Source organism: Enhydra lutris, unplaced genomic scaffold (assembly GCF_002288905.1).
Source record: "Enhydra lutris kenyoni isolate GAN:26980312 unplaced genomic scaffold, ASM228890v2 scaffoldscaffold20, whole genome shotgun sequence".
NCBI lineage: Eukaryota > Metazoa > Chordata > Mammalia > Carnivora > Mustelidae > Enhydra > Enhydra lutris.
Window position 1 is genome coordinate 5,375,976 of NW_019154104.1, and position 15,322 is coordinate 5,391,297.

The window sequence follows — 15,322 nt, forward strand, 5'->3', positions numbered from 1 at the left end:
TTCCAGAAACGAGTGTGAGAAGGAGCACGCTTTATTGGAGACAGAGCACTGCACGGGACCAACAGGTGAAGGCAGCCTGGGGGGCATCCTACACGCTCAAAAAAGTACACAAGGAGGTTTTGCTAGTAAGAAAGATCAACTGGAACATGGGTTCCTCTGGGCAACTTCCCCAACCTCATCCCTTCAAGGGGTCAGAACAACCCCGACCACTTCCTTGAAGGCAGCTGTGGTCTGCTAGAGATATAGTCCCTCAGGGGTGCCTTCTTGTTTTTTATAAAGAACATTTTCTTTAGATTTCTTGAAGTCTTCATTTGTTACTTTCATTCTGCGTTCTCTCAAGGCCATCAGACCAGCTTCTGTACAGATTGCCTGTAAGAACGAACAGTATGTTCAGAAAGGGAAATACTTTTTACTTGTGCTCTGTCGATTCAGGAGCTACTCTGAAATCGGGTGTAAGACCCTTAGACTAAAGAAACTGCTTAAACTGTTTGGGAAAAGAGTAGATCTTTTCAATGTTTTACACATTCTAATTACTTTCTCAGGATCTGAGGTGGCTTTGAGGAGGAGGCCTGGCTCGGGTTCTAACTAGCAGGGTGGCCCGATGGGGAAGTTCTCTGCTCCACTCGATACAGGAGCCACGTTCCTTCCTGGGCACCAGATGCAATTACACCAGGACACTAGCGGCAACAGAGCATCCATCCAGTTCATTTACCCACAGTCAGAAGGGAACACGTATCACGTATTCTGGCTAGCTGTCTCAGGACAGCATTTACTGTGATTTATTTCCTCAGTCATCATTTGCCAAAAGCAAAACAAAAACCCATTCAACATGATGTGACAGAAACAATCCTGGCATTGACGTTTTTATCCGGTTACGGCCCTCAGGATATTTCAGATGGTTCAGCAGAAAAGAAAGTGTATTTGTGAACAAAAGATAAAGCACAACAGTAAAACGGTAACACTAGATAAATCAAGGTGGTGGGTACACCAGTACTTACTACTGCTGCAACTTTTCTGAAGACTTCAAATTTTTCAAAATACAAAGTTGGTACAAAATTTTAAAATAATTTCCATTTTAAAAAGAGCTTTTAAAAAAAAAAAAGAGCTTTTTATTCACCAACACAGACACTCACCTAGTTCTTTAGAGACCAAGGATACGCAGCTCGGTGCAGGCAGCAGTGTGAAAAGGCCCCACGTGTGCTGTCCTGCCCTGACCATGGTACTTAAACCTGACAAAGACCCAGGTTCTCACCTAAAGAGCAGGCTGGACCCAGATCTGATGCTGCCAGCCTCCCCCCCACCCCCGCCCCATGAAACTGAGAGGTACGACCCAGCCCAGGTTCTCACCTTGATATCAGCACCCGAGAGGTCATCTTTAGCCATGATCAAGTCGTCCAAGGTCACATCATCGGCCAGCGTCATCCTGCTTGTGTGGATTTGAAAGATGCGCTTCTTAGTCTTCTCATCGGGCAGGGGGAACTCAATCTTCCTGTCAATGCGACCTGTGGGTAGAAAAGGTTTCCAGTCACAGCGCTGCGCAGCCCCCAGGTGTGGTTCCAGCTCAGGAAGAGTCTGAGCCCGTGTCCTCACTCACACAATTTCAGTCAGACAGCACCCTGTGTGTGTGTGGGGGTGGGTGTCCAAATCCCGAAAGGTGAACATCCCTCTTGTAGTCATAAATGTCAGCATTTGAATTCATCCAATCTGAAAGAGATCGGCTCTGCTGGGGAACCCTTAGAAATAAAGGAAGGGCTCCTGAATGGCCTATGTAGTGAAAAAGGACAGATTGTGTTAAAAACATTACAAAAGCATAAACAAATTAGCCACTGCTGCAGCCTGGTGCCACCTGAATGTAAAAAAATGAACCTGAGTTAACATATGAATTATTCCTTCAGAAAAAAGAATATCCATTATGGGAAAGAAAAGATCACAATTTATGATTAGAATTAAAAGGGCTACACTCACTGCATCACATCCTTCCTTAACCACGACCTCAGGGGATGCGGTCTTTAGTAAGTTACTCTGCATTTCAGTCACGTGTTTGCCTTGATACATATTATTTTTCTTTTAAAGGTTTTATTTATTTGACAGAGAGATCACAAGTAGGCAGAGAGGCCGGTGGGGGGGGGTACCAGGGAGAAGCAGGCTCCCTGCTGAGCAGAGAGCCTGACGCAGGGCCTCATCCCGGGACCCTGAGACTATCACCTGAGCTGAAGGCAGAGGCTCAAACCACTGAGCCACCCAGGTGCCCTGATAACACATTGTTCTTAAATCCCCTGCCCATGCACTTAAAAACACGGTCATACACAGACACGACAGCTGTCCCTGGTAGAACAAGCAAACTGACCTGGTCTGATAAGAGCTGGATCCAACGTCTCTATTCGGTTTGTGGCCATGATAACTTTCACGTCACCCCTTGAATCAAATCCATCCAACTGGTTCAGCAGCTCCAGCATTGTTCGCTGAATTTCTCTCTCACCACCAGAATTTGAGTCATACCTTTGAAAAAGAAGAGAAGGCGTGAAAACCTAACTGATGTGCTGAAGGATAACTCAGACGCCCTCAATTCTAGCAACAAAATCACACCCTCCCATCATGTTGTTTAAATTGTAGAAGTTTTCATGCCTGACATTGTATCATTAATTCAGTCTCCATGTTTGCTATCTGAGCTGCCAACCCGACCGGGAGCTCCTCGAGGGCAGAGGCTTGCATACAGTGGCTGTGTGCCTGAAGTCCAGATGATGCTTGGCTCCGAGCAGATGCTCGGGACACTGCTCCGGACTAATCTCCAGGCAGTCACAACTCCTGCGTGATTGTTACCTGGCACCTGGGAAAGCAGAGCCTAAAGCATCCAGAGTACCATGGGACGGTAGGAACTGTGGCAAACCCACGGGCAGGCCATCCGGAGAGTACACAATGATCTTTCTCAGAGAAGAGCTCTGGGGCTTTTATCTCTGCTCAAGACAAAGAGAGAAATGTACCTTTTTGTTCCAATGGCATCAATTTCATCAATAAACACAATGGATGGTGCGTGTTCTTCTGCAACTCGAAACAATTCCCGAACGAGTTTGGGCCCGTCACCTAGGTACTTCTGAATAAGTTCCGAGCCAACCACTCTCAAGAAAGTGGCTGAGGTTTGGTTTGCTACTGCTTTGGCTAATAAGGTTTTACCTATTTTAGATTCAAAAAGAAAGAAAGGAAAAAAAAACCCTTAATTGCTATTTTAACTTAAAAACTCTTGTCACTTAAATGGGCATTAGAAATGGGTAGATCCTGGGGTGCCTGGGTGGCTCTGTGGGTTAAGCCGCTGCCTTCGGCTCAGGTCATGATCCCAGAGTCCTGGGATCGAGTCCCTCATTGGGCTCTCTGCTCGGCGGGGGGTCTGCTTCCCTCTCTCTCTCTCTGCCTCTCTGCCTACTTGTGATCTCTCTCTGTCAAATAAATAAGTAAAATCTTTAAAAGAAAAAAAAAAAGAAATAGGCAGATCCCTAAAAGGTATGCCCCCATTCCAGGGTCTTAACATTCTGCTCTCCGAGGCAGGTAAGAGGAAATTGAGAAAAACCTAAATAATGTTTTGATTATTTTTAACTATCTTCCTCATTCTTCATTACAGTGTCAGAAAGTACATTTTACTGGGTTATTCAAAGGTGTATAGATTATTAACCTAACTCATGCAACCACGGTTAGAGATCCAAACTCAACTCCTATAAAACTATTCGTGATGAGAAATGGCCTGCGAACCCTAGGTCTGACCTAAGGAACCTGACCTGGAGCACCAGGCCTGCAATCCCTGGGGCTGTGCTGGGTAGGCCTGCCCGGGGCTCAGCTGAGATAGGACCAGCTCCCGGGGAAGCCCATGACAGAGAACTGCTAAAAGCTCTAGAGACTTCTCAGTCTCTGGTATTCCCTTGTGAGGATCGTTCCTCTCAGGGACAATCTCAAACATTTCCAATTCTCCATTCCTTGATTTTTTTTTTTTTTTAAAGATTTTATTTATTTGTCAGAGAGCGAGTGAGCACACAAGCAGGCAGAGGTGGAGAGAGAAGCAGGTTCCCTGCCAAGCTAGGAGCCCGACTCGGGACTTGATCCCAGGACCTTGGGATCATGACCTGAGTCAAAGGCAGCGGCTTAACCGACTGAGCCACCCAGGTGTCCCGTTCCTTGATATTTCTATTTCAGGTCAAAAACAATAGCTGTGGCAGCCACCCTGTGAACTTTAGGGCTGGAAGACCACTTGGCCCCTTTGATGGTGAGGACATGGGCACAGGGCCAAGCCATGGTGTCAGGACACTGGCAGCTAGAGGCTGAGTCAGTAAAGCACTAAGCTTAGGCCTGCAGAGGGGCAGGGGGAGGCTGCCGGTAAGTGACACAGACTTAGTTCAAGTGGGAAGGGGGACAAGGCACTAAGCTTGAGAATAAGACGTGGTGACAATGTCTTTTTGGCCAGACAGGCAGAGGGGCAGGTGTGAGGGCTTAGAAGCATGGACTTCTCCCTGAGAGTACCAGTGAAGGATGGTGAATGGAAGACAAAAATGACCACCTAAGCAGATGGCCTCTGACCCTCCAGAGATAGCCTCGGCCAGCTGCTGGGTCCCTTCGGTGGCCAGCGGTATAACCAAGCCAGGCTCTTCCCCTCCTGATGGCCTGCCACCCTGTGCTCCAGCCCAGCCCCTCACATCAGCCCCTGGCAGTGCACATGCACCGAAGGCAGCCCACAGCTGCAGGTCAGGCGGCCTGCCTTCCAGCTCCAGCCCCGCCACCTGCTCAACTCCCAGGGCTTCCGCGGCCCTGGGCTAGTCACCCGCCTGAGTTTCCTGTGCTGTAAGATGATGAGCTACAACAGTTCCATGCCTCTGAGCTCAGTTCCTCCGGTTCCTCCACTGTGGGCAGCCCTCAGTGACCCCTTCAAAGAACTGTGCTTCCTCTGCAACTTCCACAGCAGTGAATTGCTAATTCCTGGACTGTACAACTTAGGCCAGCTAGTTGCATAATGAACTACATACATATCTGTATACGCATCTAGTCATCCAATATTCTCTTCACTCAGTACAGTGGACCAGAGAGTGAACCCAATCTGAACCGCACAGAACAGCTTTTAAATCTGTGGTTTCCCACCATGGCTCTGATACCTGGCCACACTCCAGATGAACAGGTCAGAATTTTCAGGGATGGGACCATCAGTATTTTTTAAAGCTCCAGGGTGATTCCAACGTACAGCCAAGCTTAAGCATCCCAGTTTATTTTGTTTTATAAACTTTTTTAAAAAAGATTTTATTTCTTTATTTGACAGACAGTGATCACAAGTAGGCAGAGAGGCAGGCAGAGAGAGGGGGAAGCAGGCTCCCCGCTGAGCAGAGAGCCTGATGCAGGGCTCCATCCCAGCACCCTGAGATAATGACCTGAGCCGAAGACAGAGGCTTTAACCCACTGAGCCACCCAGGCGTCCCTTATAAACTCTTTTTAACAGATTCACATTACTCTTATGAATACTTTAAAGTTTCATGTTTTATAGCACATAAATCTAATATATTTGAGTGCAGAGAGGAGTTCTAAGAAACTGTAAACGCATTCACACTGAGCAGGCATTTTTGGAGGGGGAGGGTTTCCCTACCGTGCTTATTTTTGTTGCAATTCCTACTGTTGTTTTTAATACATTAAATCTGTTAAGTCTACAATTTTAAGTCTAAGGTAATTCAGTTTTTTAGCATCAACTATACAGATAAAAATACTTTTATGTAATATGTATATTTCCATATTTACCCAGAAAATGTACAAAATGTTTAGAAAACCTTGTTTCAAACTAAGGAGTTGTGGCATCCTTACTCAAGAATTAAATAATTATAACAAACTAATGCTACAGCTCAAGAGATTAGCTCAGTGCCCTGAAGTGTCAAATCCAGAGCATACATACCTGTGCCGGGTGGACCATACAGAATGACCCCCTTCGGGGGCTTTATACCCATCTCTTCATAATACTCAGGATGAGTGAGAGGAAGCTCCACAGATTCCTACAGAAAACAAATACTTGGCAAAAATGAAATGTTTTCTCACTGAAATTACCAGATCCACGAACTGGCATTCGGGATATATCTCACTTTCAACAATAAGCTAAAATGTCACTTAGTCTTGTTAGAGACAGTGTGCCCGACTTTTGTCTAGCAGCAGGGACAGATGGAAGACGACACCCGTCCTCACTGAGTTCCCCTTCCTACTGCATCCAGTTTCCCTCTCACTTTCTCATAGGAGTCAACCTGGAGCAACATTCAAGCTCTTCCAGAGCAAAAGGAACTTAAAGTGAAAATACACTGTTTTCAATTAAACCATAGACGAGATTTTCTGGCAAGATTTTCTGATTCCTGTTATACCAGTGAACATAATGGCTACTTCCCAGCCATCTCCGAGGTCACCGGCTGTGACTGGTGACAGCTCTACACGACCCCCCTGCAGATGATATGGCTGGCTCCCAGCCAACCTGAACGACCATCTCCCTTCACCCCACTCACACTACCCCACACATCACTGGAGGTTTCCAGACAGCCACAGCTGAAGTCAACACAAATGGAACCATTAGGTATCCACCCAGATAACCGTGGCACATTGCATGTAAGAAGGATGAAGCTGCAGCTGCCGCAGGAACAATCACACAACTTGTTGTTCCTATTACCTAACTCAGGATTAACAAATAAATTACTCCACAACTGGCAAGCTTTGAGTCACACTGGTTTGATCACTAAGGAAAACACAAAACATGCACAATAACTCTATCCTAAATGAGGTAAATAAATCTAAAATCTAGAAACCCAGAGGTGATTCTTAGACTTACCTTAATTTCCTGGATTTGGTTGTCCAACCCCCCAATATCAGCATAGGTTTCCTGGGGCGCCTTTTCTACCTTCATCACTGTGACCAAGGGATCTGTGTCATCCATAAGCACCCCTATGACGGCATGCACCTGAGTGAGAACATTAAGTTAATGCAGAAATGTGAGGTTCACATAATCCACTCACAGCAAAGCAAAGCCGACCACAGAGCAGCACCAATGGACAGATCTGAGAGGAAGGAGAAAGCACTCCTAGGGGCTTAGAGACCATCAACTTGCCTTGTGGTTGAGCAGGACGGAGCAGCCCGGTTCCAGCAGGTCCTTGTCTACAAAGGAAAGAATGCTGACGTAGTGTTCGGAGCCCACAGATGTAGACACGATGGCGTGATTGTCATCAATGATCTCTTCTAAGGTTCCTACTGACATTGGGGTCCCTCTCAGGTCATCCACCTTAGACCTTTCCTCCTGTGTAAGAGTACGCCATGAAGGAAAAGCAGATTAGACCTAAAAAGCAGACAAGGCTGATAGTTTTACTAGATTTACTAAATTTTACTACATTTACAAAGCAGGTGATGCTTTTAAAAGGCAGCCAGTCTAAATGGGTCAACTACTTGAATTTCATTTATTCACTGAATTCTAGTTAGTACCAAAACACTTAATTTGTAAAACAAAAGTTATAGTAAGTTCTGAATTACCTCTTGCTTTTCTTCTAAAGGCTTCATTTGTTCCTGATTTCTAATGAATTCTTCCTCCATGAGAAGATAGTCTTTAATTCTCTCTAACTTCAATAATTTTAACCGGCACTGAGTATGGGGTGTCACTGTAATTACAAAGAAAAGTTTTATTCTATTTGGAGCTTGAAGTTAGCAATTAATTAAGTTCATTCTTAAGGAAAAAGTGTTAAGACTTAAAATAAGCTTATTTTTGTTGAACAGGCTGGAAAATTCAAGTTCCGGTGACCCTAAGTAAGCAGGTGCCTAGATGCTAAAGGAAAAGGGACTTTGGCAGTTGTAAGCAAGCAGGTAAAAACAGGGATGAGGTCTGAATGACATCTGCTACATGAACTCAAGAAGAAAGAACTCAACAACCTCAAAGATCATTTACTTTGGTTTTTTATTCCCCATCTGTGTTTATAAAAATAGGTACGCGTGCTGTCCAGTCAGAATACATTGCTGCAGGCGAGCTAAGGAATCCCCCCCCAGAAGAACTGTGAAATATTAGTGATATCAACATATGTGGCAAGCATTTTTTCCATATTCTTTTGCGTTGTTTCTTTTGGCTTAAAGTCTCATGCTACATAGGATTCTAGCATATATAGACAAAAATGTCAACTTTTTCTTTTGTGGTTTCTGGGTTTCTTCAAGATGTCTCTCCTTCCCTAAGGTTAAATATATTCCTGATTTTTCATTTATGTAGTTATTTTCGTATCTATAATCCATCTGGCAAAAAGCGAGGGGGTCTAATTTAATTTTCTCTCAATAGCAAATAAAGATGCCAGCCATTCTGTTAAACAACTCACTCTCTCCCCACAGAACTCAGTCACCTTTACCATATAATCATTATCCATGTAACTTGACTGTTTTTGGACTCCTATGCTCTTCTGGCCATCTGATGATCTGTTCTTTACCAATACCATATTGATTCATTATGGTAGACTAATGGCATGTTTTTCACTGTCTGGCTCCCTTAATTCTTAACCAAGCAATATTTTAAAAATTATTTCATCTAAGCAGGAAGAGACTTGTTTAGATGGGGGTAGGGGAGGTATGTGAACCGCAGTGTAAGAAGGAGCCAGCCTTGGGAAAGACTGGAGGAAGAACATTTTTTTAAAGATTTATTTATTTTTAGAGAGAGAGCATAGGGGAGGGGGAAGAGGGAGAAGAAGGGCAGAGGGAAAGAGAGGAAACAGACTCCCTGCTGAGCGCAGAGCCCAACATGGGGCTTGATCCCATGACCCTGAGATCATGACCTGACCTGAAATCAAGAGTTGGATGCTTAACCGAATGAACCAACCAGGTGCCCCAAGGGAAGAATATTTTTAAGCAAAAGACAAAAGTCCTAATGTGTGGGTTACCTGGAGTGGCTCAATCGCTTAAGCATCCAACTCTTGATTTTGGCTCAGGTCATCTCAGGGTCATGAGACCAAGCCCCACATTGGGCTCTGCAGTGGGCATGGAGCCTGTCTGATTCTCTCTCTCTCTGTTCCTCTGCTCCGCGCCACCCTGCTTCCACATCCCCACCTGTGCACGTGCGCGCGCTCTCGCTCTCTCTCTCAAAAAAAAAAAAAAAAAAGTTCTAATGTGCGTAGGAGTCAAAGAACACAAGGCAGGGCTATGTGAACAACAAGCAAGGAGAACGGTAGGGGCTGAGAATGGAGAGGCGGCCTGCGTCAGGTCCCCTGGTCCGAAGCTTAGTCTATGTTCAGTACCGTCACTGAAACAGTTTGTTCATGCATCACAAGATGTGAATTCCAACATGTTGGCATTCCATTTCTTCAAGAACAAAACATGTTTCTAAGTTATTCAAGCTCAACCTGAGTTTTCTAACCCAAAACTACACTTTTCATACATTAGAGGAGCTACAATAAAGGAAATTAGTGGAGTTTCTTAAAGTGAGACACAGCTGTACACTGTTTGTACACAACTCTGCCACACATAAGAACTAGAGCTTCAGCTCCATTTCCTGCCTCCAGATTCAGACCCCTAAAGTACACACACACAGACGGTTCTCAGTGGAATCAAGAGACAGCAAGGAGGGACTATGTCATTACCCAGTGGCAGCTTGCTGGCAGCATCTGGTCCCTTTGTTTTCTTCTTCTTTTTCCCCACCCGAGTTGGTACAGGAGGTTCATATTTCTTTTTCTTGTCCTTGAATTTTTAGAACAGGAAAAACAAAAACCACACAAATCATATCAAAACACAAGCTTCTTTCTTTTGTACCATCATCTATTTCTAGTGGCTGTAATTTTCCTTATCTTTCAGAATGCTATTAAAAACTGTCCTTTTAAAAATAAAGCTAGTTGGGTGGCTCAGTCAGTTAAGCATCTGACTCTTGGTTTTGGCTCAGGATCATAAGACAGAGCCCCACATCGGGCTCCGTGCTCAGTGGGGAGTGTTTCTCTCTCTTTCTCTCCCTCTGTTCTCTCCCTCAAGTAACTAAAATCTTTAAAAAACAAACTAGGTATTACATTCATGCAATTTTAATTGGTGAACATAATTCATCTTTCTTTTTATAATACACAGTGATGGGTTATTCAGTAAGGACTAAAGGTCAGAATTCAGAATTATATGCCAGAAGTTTGGGCTGAAATAATTTGAGACAATTCTTCACATCTGAAGATATTAAACACTAAAATTACAGGCAATTTAAACTGTGTAATGTTATAGTATACACTTAAAAACCATTAATGCATAACTACTTACTTGACAGGTCAATAATCTTCTCTAAAACATGGAAGAGGGCACGGAATCTGTAGGCCAGGTGGGTAATAACTACAGGATCACTTATTTTGCATTTTCAAAGTCATGAATCCCCAAAGAACTTCTCAGCTGAGATCAAGGATATGTTCCATGATCTACCTGTATCACAGACCTATCTGGCTTATTTACCTTGTCATCCTTCTTGCCACCTCCAGGGCCATGACCACCACTCTGACTCTGACCCTGAAAAAAGAAATCAGAAGTATATATTCAGACATGATCACTTCAAAAGAACATCCTTTTTATTTTCCTGTGATTCTAAGACACCAAGACTTGCCCCTCATTTTAACATTTCTGAACTTCAGGTGTACACCCTGTAGTCAACACATACATTTAGCACGGTAGAATTTCTTTTTTTTTTTCCTGAAAAGCTGTTAGTTGCACCTTGCAACTGACTACATCTTACATCAAGGACAATTCTATTAAGAAACTCATGTAACTTCTGTATCACGATGAGGCTGGGATTCTAAGACCGCCCCCTTTTTGAGGGGAAAATAGAGAGTTTAACATTCTTTATTATAAAACTACTTGACTGAGTATATTTCATGAAATCAGGCCATCATTTTGCCTAGTCAACAATCATTTATCAATCACTTACTCCTTACTAAGATCACACCGAGACCCAGGAGGTTTTCCTTTCAGTAGCAACTTATATACCTCCCATCTCTAAAGCCTGGGGCTCTTGGGCAGGTCTTTCTTGCCAACCTGAAAAGCTGAATCACTTTAAGGTATCAAGAATTCAGTGTATTAATAAGTTCATGGGATTCTGGACTTTAAAACAGACCACTCAGTTACAGGGCAATGCTTAACACAGAACAGTATCTCAAAAATAATGGCATTTTAAGTAATAATGAACTTACTTGAATAGAAGGACCCTCTCCCCTCAAACTACTTCCACATAAGCACCTCTAAATACATCATGGTTACCTAAAAGAGTTAGGGTGAAATGTATTTCCCTGCATGCAGGACTCTTAAAATTTTGTGCTTTGTTCTGAAGTTATTTAAGGGCTCTAAGAAATTTTGGTTAACAGAATTAGTTATATTGCAATAGGCGCCCCAAATAATAGGCCTTTAACACTTACTTCTACCTCCTAAAGAAATCTGCTGTTGGTCAGGGCAGCTAATGTTTGTGGGTTTCCTACTATGTGATTAAGTCTATACTAGACATTTTCCTTCACTATCTCATTAATTTCAAACCATCGTCCAAGATAGGTTCATTATTCCCATTTTCTAGATGAGGAACTGTAACAAGCCTAAGAACATGGGCTATGGAGTTAGATGCATCCAGGTTTCAATTCTGACTCTAGCACTAATAGGCTATGTGACCTCAGGTAAGTCAGGTCACCTCCCTGAGCCTTGGTGCCCTTAACTGGAAAGTGGGGATGATACTAGCTCCTGTTACTGAAAATGAGGTAATGCACATAAACCACTCCCCATGTGCATGACTCAAAGTAACTACTAGCAATACGACATTATTGGTGAAAAAGAAATGTTAGGATCAGGATTTTAATTATCAATCTGGTTACAAAATCTGGGTTCTGAAACCCATCTGGTTTAGTTCATCACCCTCTCTTGTTGATCCCATCTCTGTTTTTTTTTTTTTTAAAGATTTTATTTATTTATTTGACAGACAGAGATCACAAGTAGGCAGAGAGACAAGCAGAGAGAGAGAGAGGAGGAAGCAGGCTCCCTGCCAAACAGAGAGCCTGATGCGGGGCTCGATCCCAGAACCCTGGGACCATGACCCCAGCCAAAGGCAGAGGCTTTAACCCATTGAGCCACCCAGGCGCCCCTCCATCTCTGTACTCTAGCCAGCCTCCCAACTGAGATTCCCATGACAGTTTCTCTCCTCACCAATCCAGCTGTTACCGTCTAAAACAAAGAGCTGTTCCTTTCATTCTGCTCAAAAACCTTCAACTGTTCCCTAGCATTTATGGTGTAACAACCAAACTTTTTACAGTGGCATACCTGGCCCTTGCCAAACTGGCTTCGACTGACCCTTCCCACATTCATCTACCTCACTGGTGATCCTGCAAGTCTGGCCCCACAGGAGGACATTTTCCTGAAAGGGTCCCAAACTTATTCAGGTGTGGGGCATTTTACATGATATTTCTCAGTCTCCAATAACAATAAGAAATATACCCATTATTAAGGCCTTACTGTATGGTAAACAGTGTACATTCTCAGAATATCATCTCATTTAATTCTTAGAGACACCATGATGTTGGAACTATCATTACCTCTAGTTTATGGATAAGGAAACCAAGGCCCAGAGATGTTAAGTGACTTGCCCATTACCACAGAGCTTGTCAGAGATGTGGCTGGGAAACACTCAGGTGTACTGGACCCCAGTATCTGTGTTTCTCTACTACATGTCCTCTAGAAAACACTAACAGGTTTGTGTTATAGCAAAGCCACTTACTGTGTCTCAGTTTCCTCTTTGGTAAAGTGAAGATAATAATTACTACAGGGACTGCTGTGAGAATAAGAAAATGCTGGAAAATACCCTTGTGTTTATTGCAGCACTATTTAGAGTAGCCAAGATACGGAAGCAACGTAAGTGTCCATTGATACAATGAAAGGATAAAGATGTGTGTAAATGCACACCAGCACACCAACACATGGATATTACTCAGCCATTAAAAAAAAAAAAAAGTAGATCTCAAGGCACCTAGATGGCTCAGTGGATTAAGGCTTTGCCTTTGGCTCAGGTCATGATCTCAGGGTTCTGGGATCGAGCTCTGCATCAGCCTCTCTGCTCAGTGGGGAGCCTGCTTCCCTCTCTCCCTCTGCCTGCCTCTCTGCCTACTTGTGATCTCCCTCTCTCTGTCAAATAAATAAATAAATAAATAAATAAATAAATAAATAAATAAAATCTTAAAAAGAAAAAACAGATCTCACCGTTTGTTACATTAATGGACACAGAGGGTATTAAGCTAATTGAAATTAGATGGAGAAAGACAAATACCATATGATTTCACTTATATGTGGGATCAAAAACATAAAAAAAGCAGAAACAGACCCATGAACGCAGAGAACTGGTGGCCACCAGACAAAAGGGGGTGGGGGATGGGCAAAACGGGTGAAGGGGAGTGGAAGGTGCAGGCTTCCAGGTATAAAATGTATAAGTCACGGGATAAAAGGTACAAAGGTACAGCACATACAGGGAATATCGCCAATAATACTGTGATAGCACTGAAGAGTGTCAGATGGTAGCTACCCTTGGGAGCACGGCATAGTACAGACTTGTCCAGTCACTGTGTTGTCCACCTGAAACTAACGTAACGCTGCGTGTCAGCTATACTTCAGTAATAATGCTGGAAAAGTACCTGGCACATGCTTAGAACAGTACCCCAGAGTCCTTATGAGACCTATCCCACTATGTGCTCAGGCGTTTCTGATGTTCAGGATACAGGCTCAACACATTCCCACCTCCCTCCGGCCCTTTGCGCTTACTATCCCTTCCGCCCGGACCACGTTTCCCTCAGACGTTTGCGTGGGCTACTCTCTCATTCTGCTTAGGCTTCTGCTGCTCAAATGTCACCTCCTCGGAGGAACTTTTGCTGACAGCCACCGCTCCCACCAATGGCCATCCCACTCATCTCTATCCCGCTCCACGTCATATTACATGTCTCTTTCTCGTTTTTTTTTTTTTTTTTTGTCGGCCTTGTCTAGAATGTAAGTTCCATTTAGACAGAGACTTCACCAGTTACACTCACCCCTTGTGCGCTCAGTGCCTAGAGCAGAGCCTGCCGCCCCCCTCCCCCAATTTGCAGATGCTCAATGAATACCAGTTTGGTGGACTAACGAATAAATGCTGTTTTTATTATTCTTAACGCACCACAGGAGCGTCCCCTCCGAGCTCCACCTGTCACAAAAGCGTCAGTGTTCAACGCTTCCTCCAAATGCCCCCACTCCGAGCGCTCCTCCATGACTGCACTCTCCCCTCCGCAGCTGGAACGAATCCCTCCCTCTCCTCCAGTCGCGCAGCCCTTCACCTGAGCGGCTCCCAAAGCACTCGCCCCAGGTGCTTCGGGAGAAACTCCCCGCGCCGGTCAGCAGGGCCAGGTCGGCGGAGGTGCAAAGCCGGGCGCCCTAACCCGCTCTGCCGCCCCACCGGTCAGCCCGGGGGACCCTTAGCGCCGAGCCCTCTCGTCGGAGCCGAGCCCTCTCGTCCGCCCCGAGCCGTGGCGGACCCAAGCACTGTCTCCAAGTGCCTTCGTCCCGCGAGAAGACCCGGTCGGTGGGCAGGAGAGCGGGCGGACCGAGTGCCTCGGGCAGCCGCCTCGTCCTCCCGTCTCGGGCCGCTCCGACCCTGTCGCGCCGCGACCACCAGCTGAAACCCTTAGTCACTCACCATCTTGCTTCGGCCGCTCGAACCACCGCTGCCGGAAGTGCATCCTCCAAGGCGGCCGCCAGAAGCGGAAGTTGCCGAGGGACGCTACGGAAGCCGACGGGAACCAAATCCCTCTTTGCGGGAGTCTCGCTCCCAGGGCTCCTGTCGGTGGGGTACCGATAGAACTTACAAGCAAAATGTGAACCTTGTGAATATCTCACTTGGAAAAAAAAATTAAGTAGAAGTTATTCGTCTATTGTCAACAATTAGAGACAAGGACCTAGACTTAAAAAGAGCTAAGACAATTGTGAAAGTATAAAGTATTTAAAATATGCAAAAATCATAACTGAGAACTTCACTTACTGTTCCAAGAACTGGAATGGGATTTGAAACTACAAAGTTGACAATTACTTTTGGACCAACATTTAAGCTATAATTTGGTCTCTGGAATAAACGTGAGCATCTGAGAGTATTTCCTTGTCTAATGAGTTAACTAGATGTTTTCTTTTTTCCTTTGATGATTTGTGACTTGTGATGACGCCAAATGTTGTCTCAAAATAACTAATCTTGCACCTAGTTGGTAAAGTTCATCACTTACTACATCCACCAGGACATTAGAAAGATGGCAAGCATCCCTTTAGCCTCTGGAAACTTCTATAACAGGTACTCGAAATGCTGCATGTTGCT

The 15,322-nt window shown here is 44.6% G+C and overlaps 1 protein-coding gene across 1 annotated transcript; it reads right to left on the reverse strand.

Moving 5' to 3' along the window:
* Positions 1 to 15: 15 nt before the first annotated feature.
* On the reverse strand, positions 16 to 14,692 carry LOC111148465 (proteasome 26S subunit, ATPase 1). The gene is made up of 11 exons (XM_022505024.1): positions 14,657 to 14,692; positions 10,429 to 10,482; positions 9,591 to 9,687; positions 7,516 to 7,640; positions 7,100 to 7,285; positions 6,824 to 6,952; positions 5,912 to 6,008; positions 2,982 to 3,171; positions 2,348 to 2,499; positions 1,348 to 1,502; positions 16 to 369 (listed from the first exon to the last, which is right to left on the reverse strand). Exons 1-11 carry the CDS (start codon positions 14,657 to 14,659, stop codon positions 235 to 237), a joined length of 1,323 nt encoding a protein of 440 aa, XP_022360732.1. The 5' UTR covers positions 14,660 to 14,692; the 3' UTR covers positions 16 to 234.
* Positions 14,693 to 15,322: the final 630 nt, after the last annotated feature.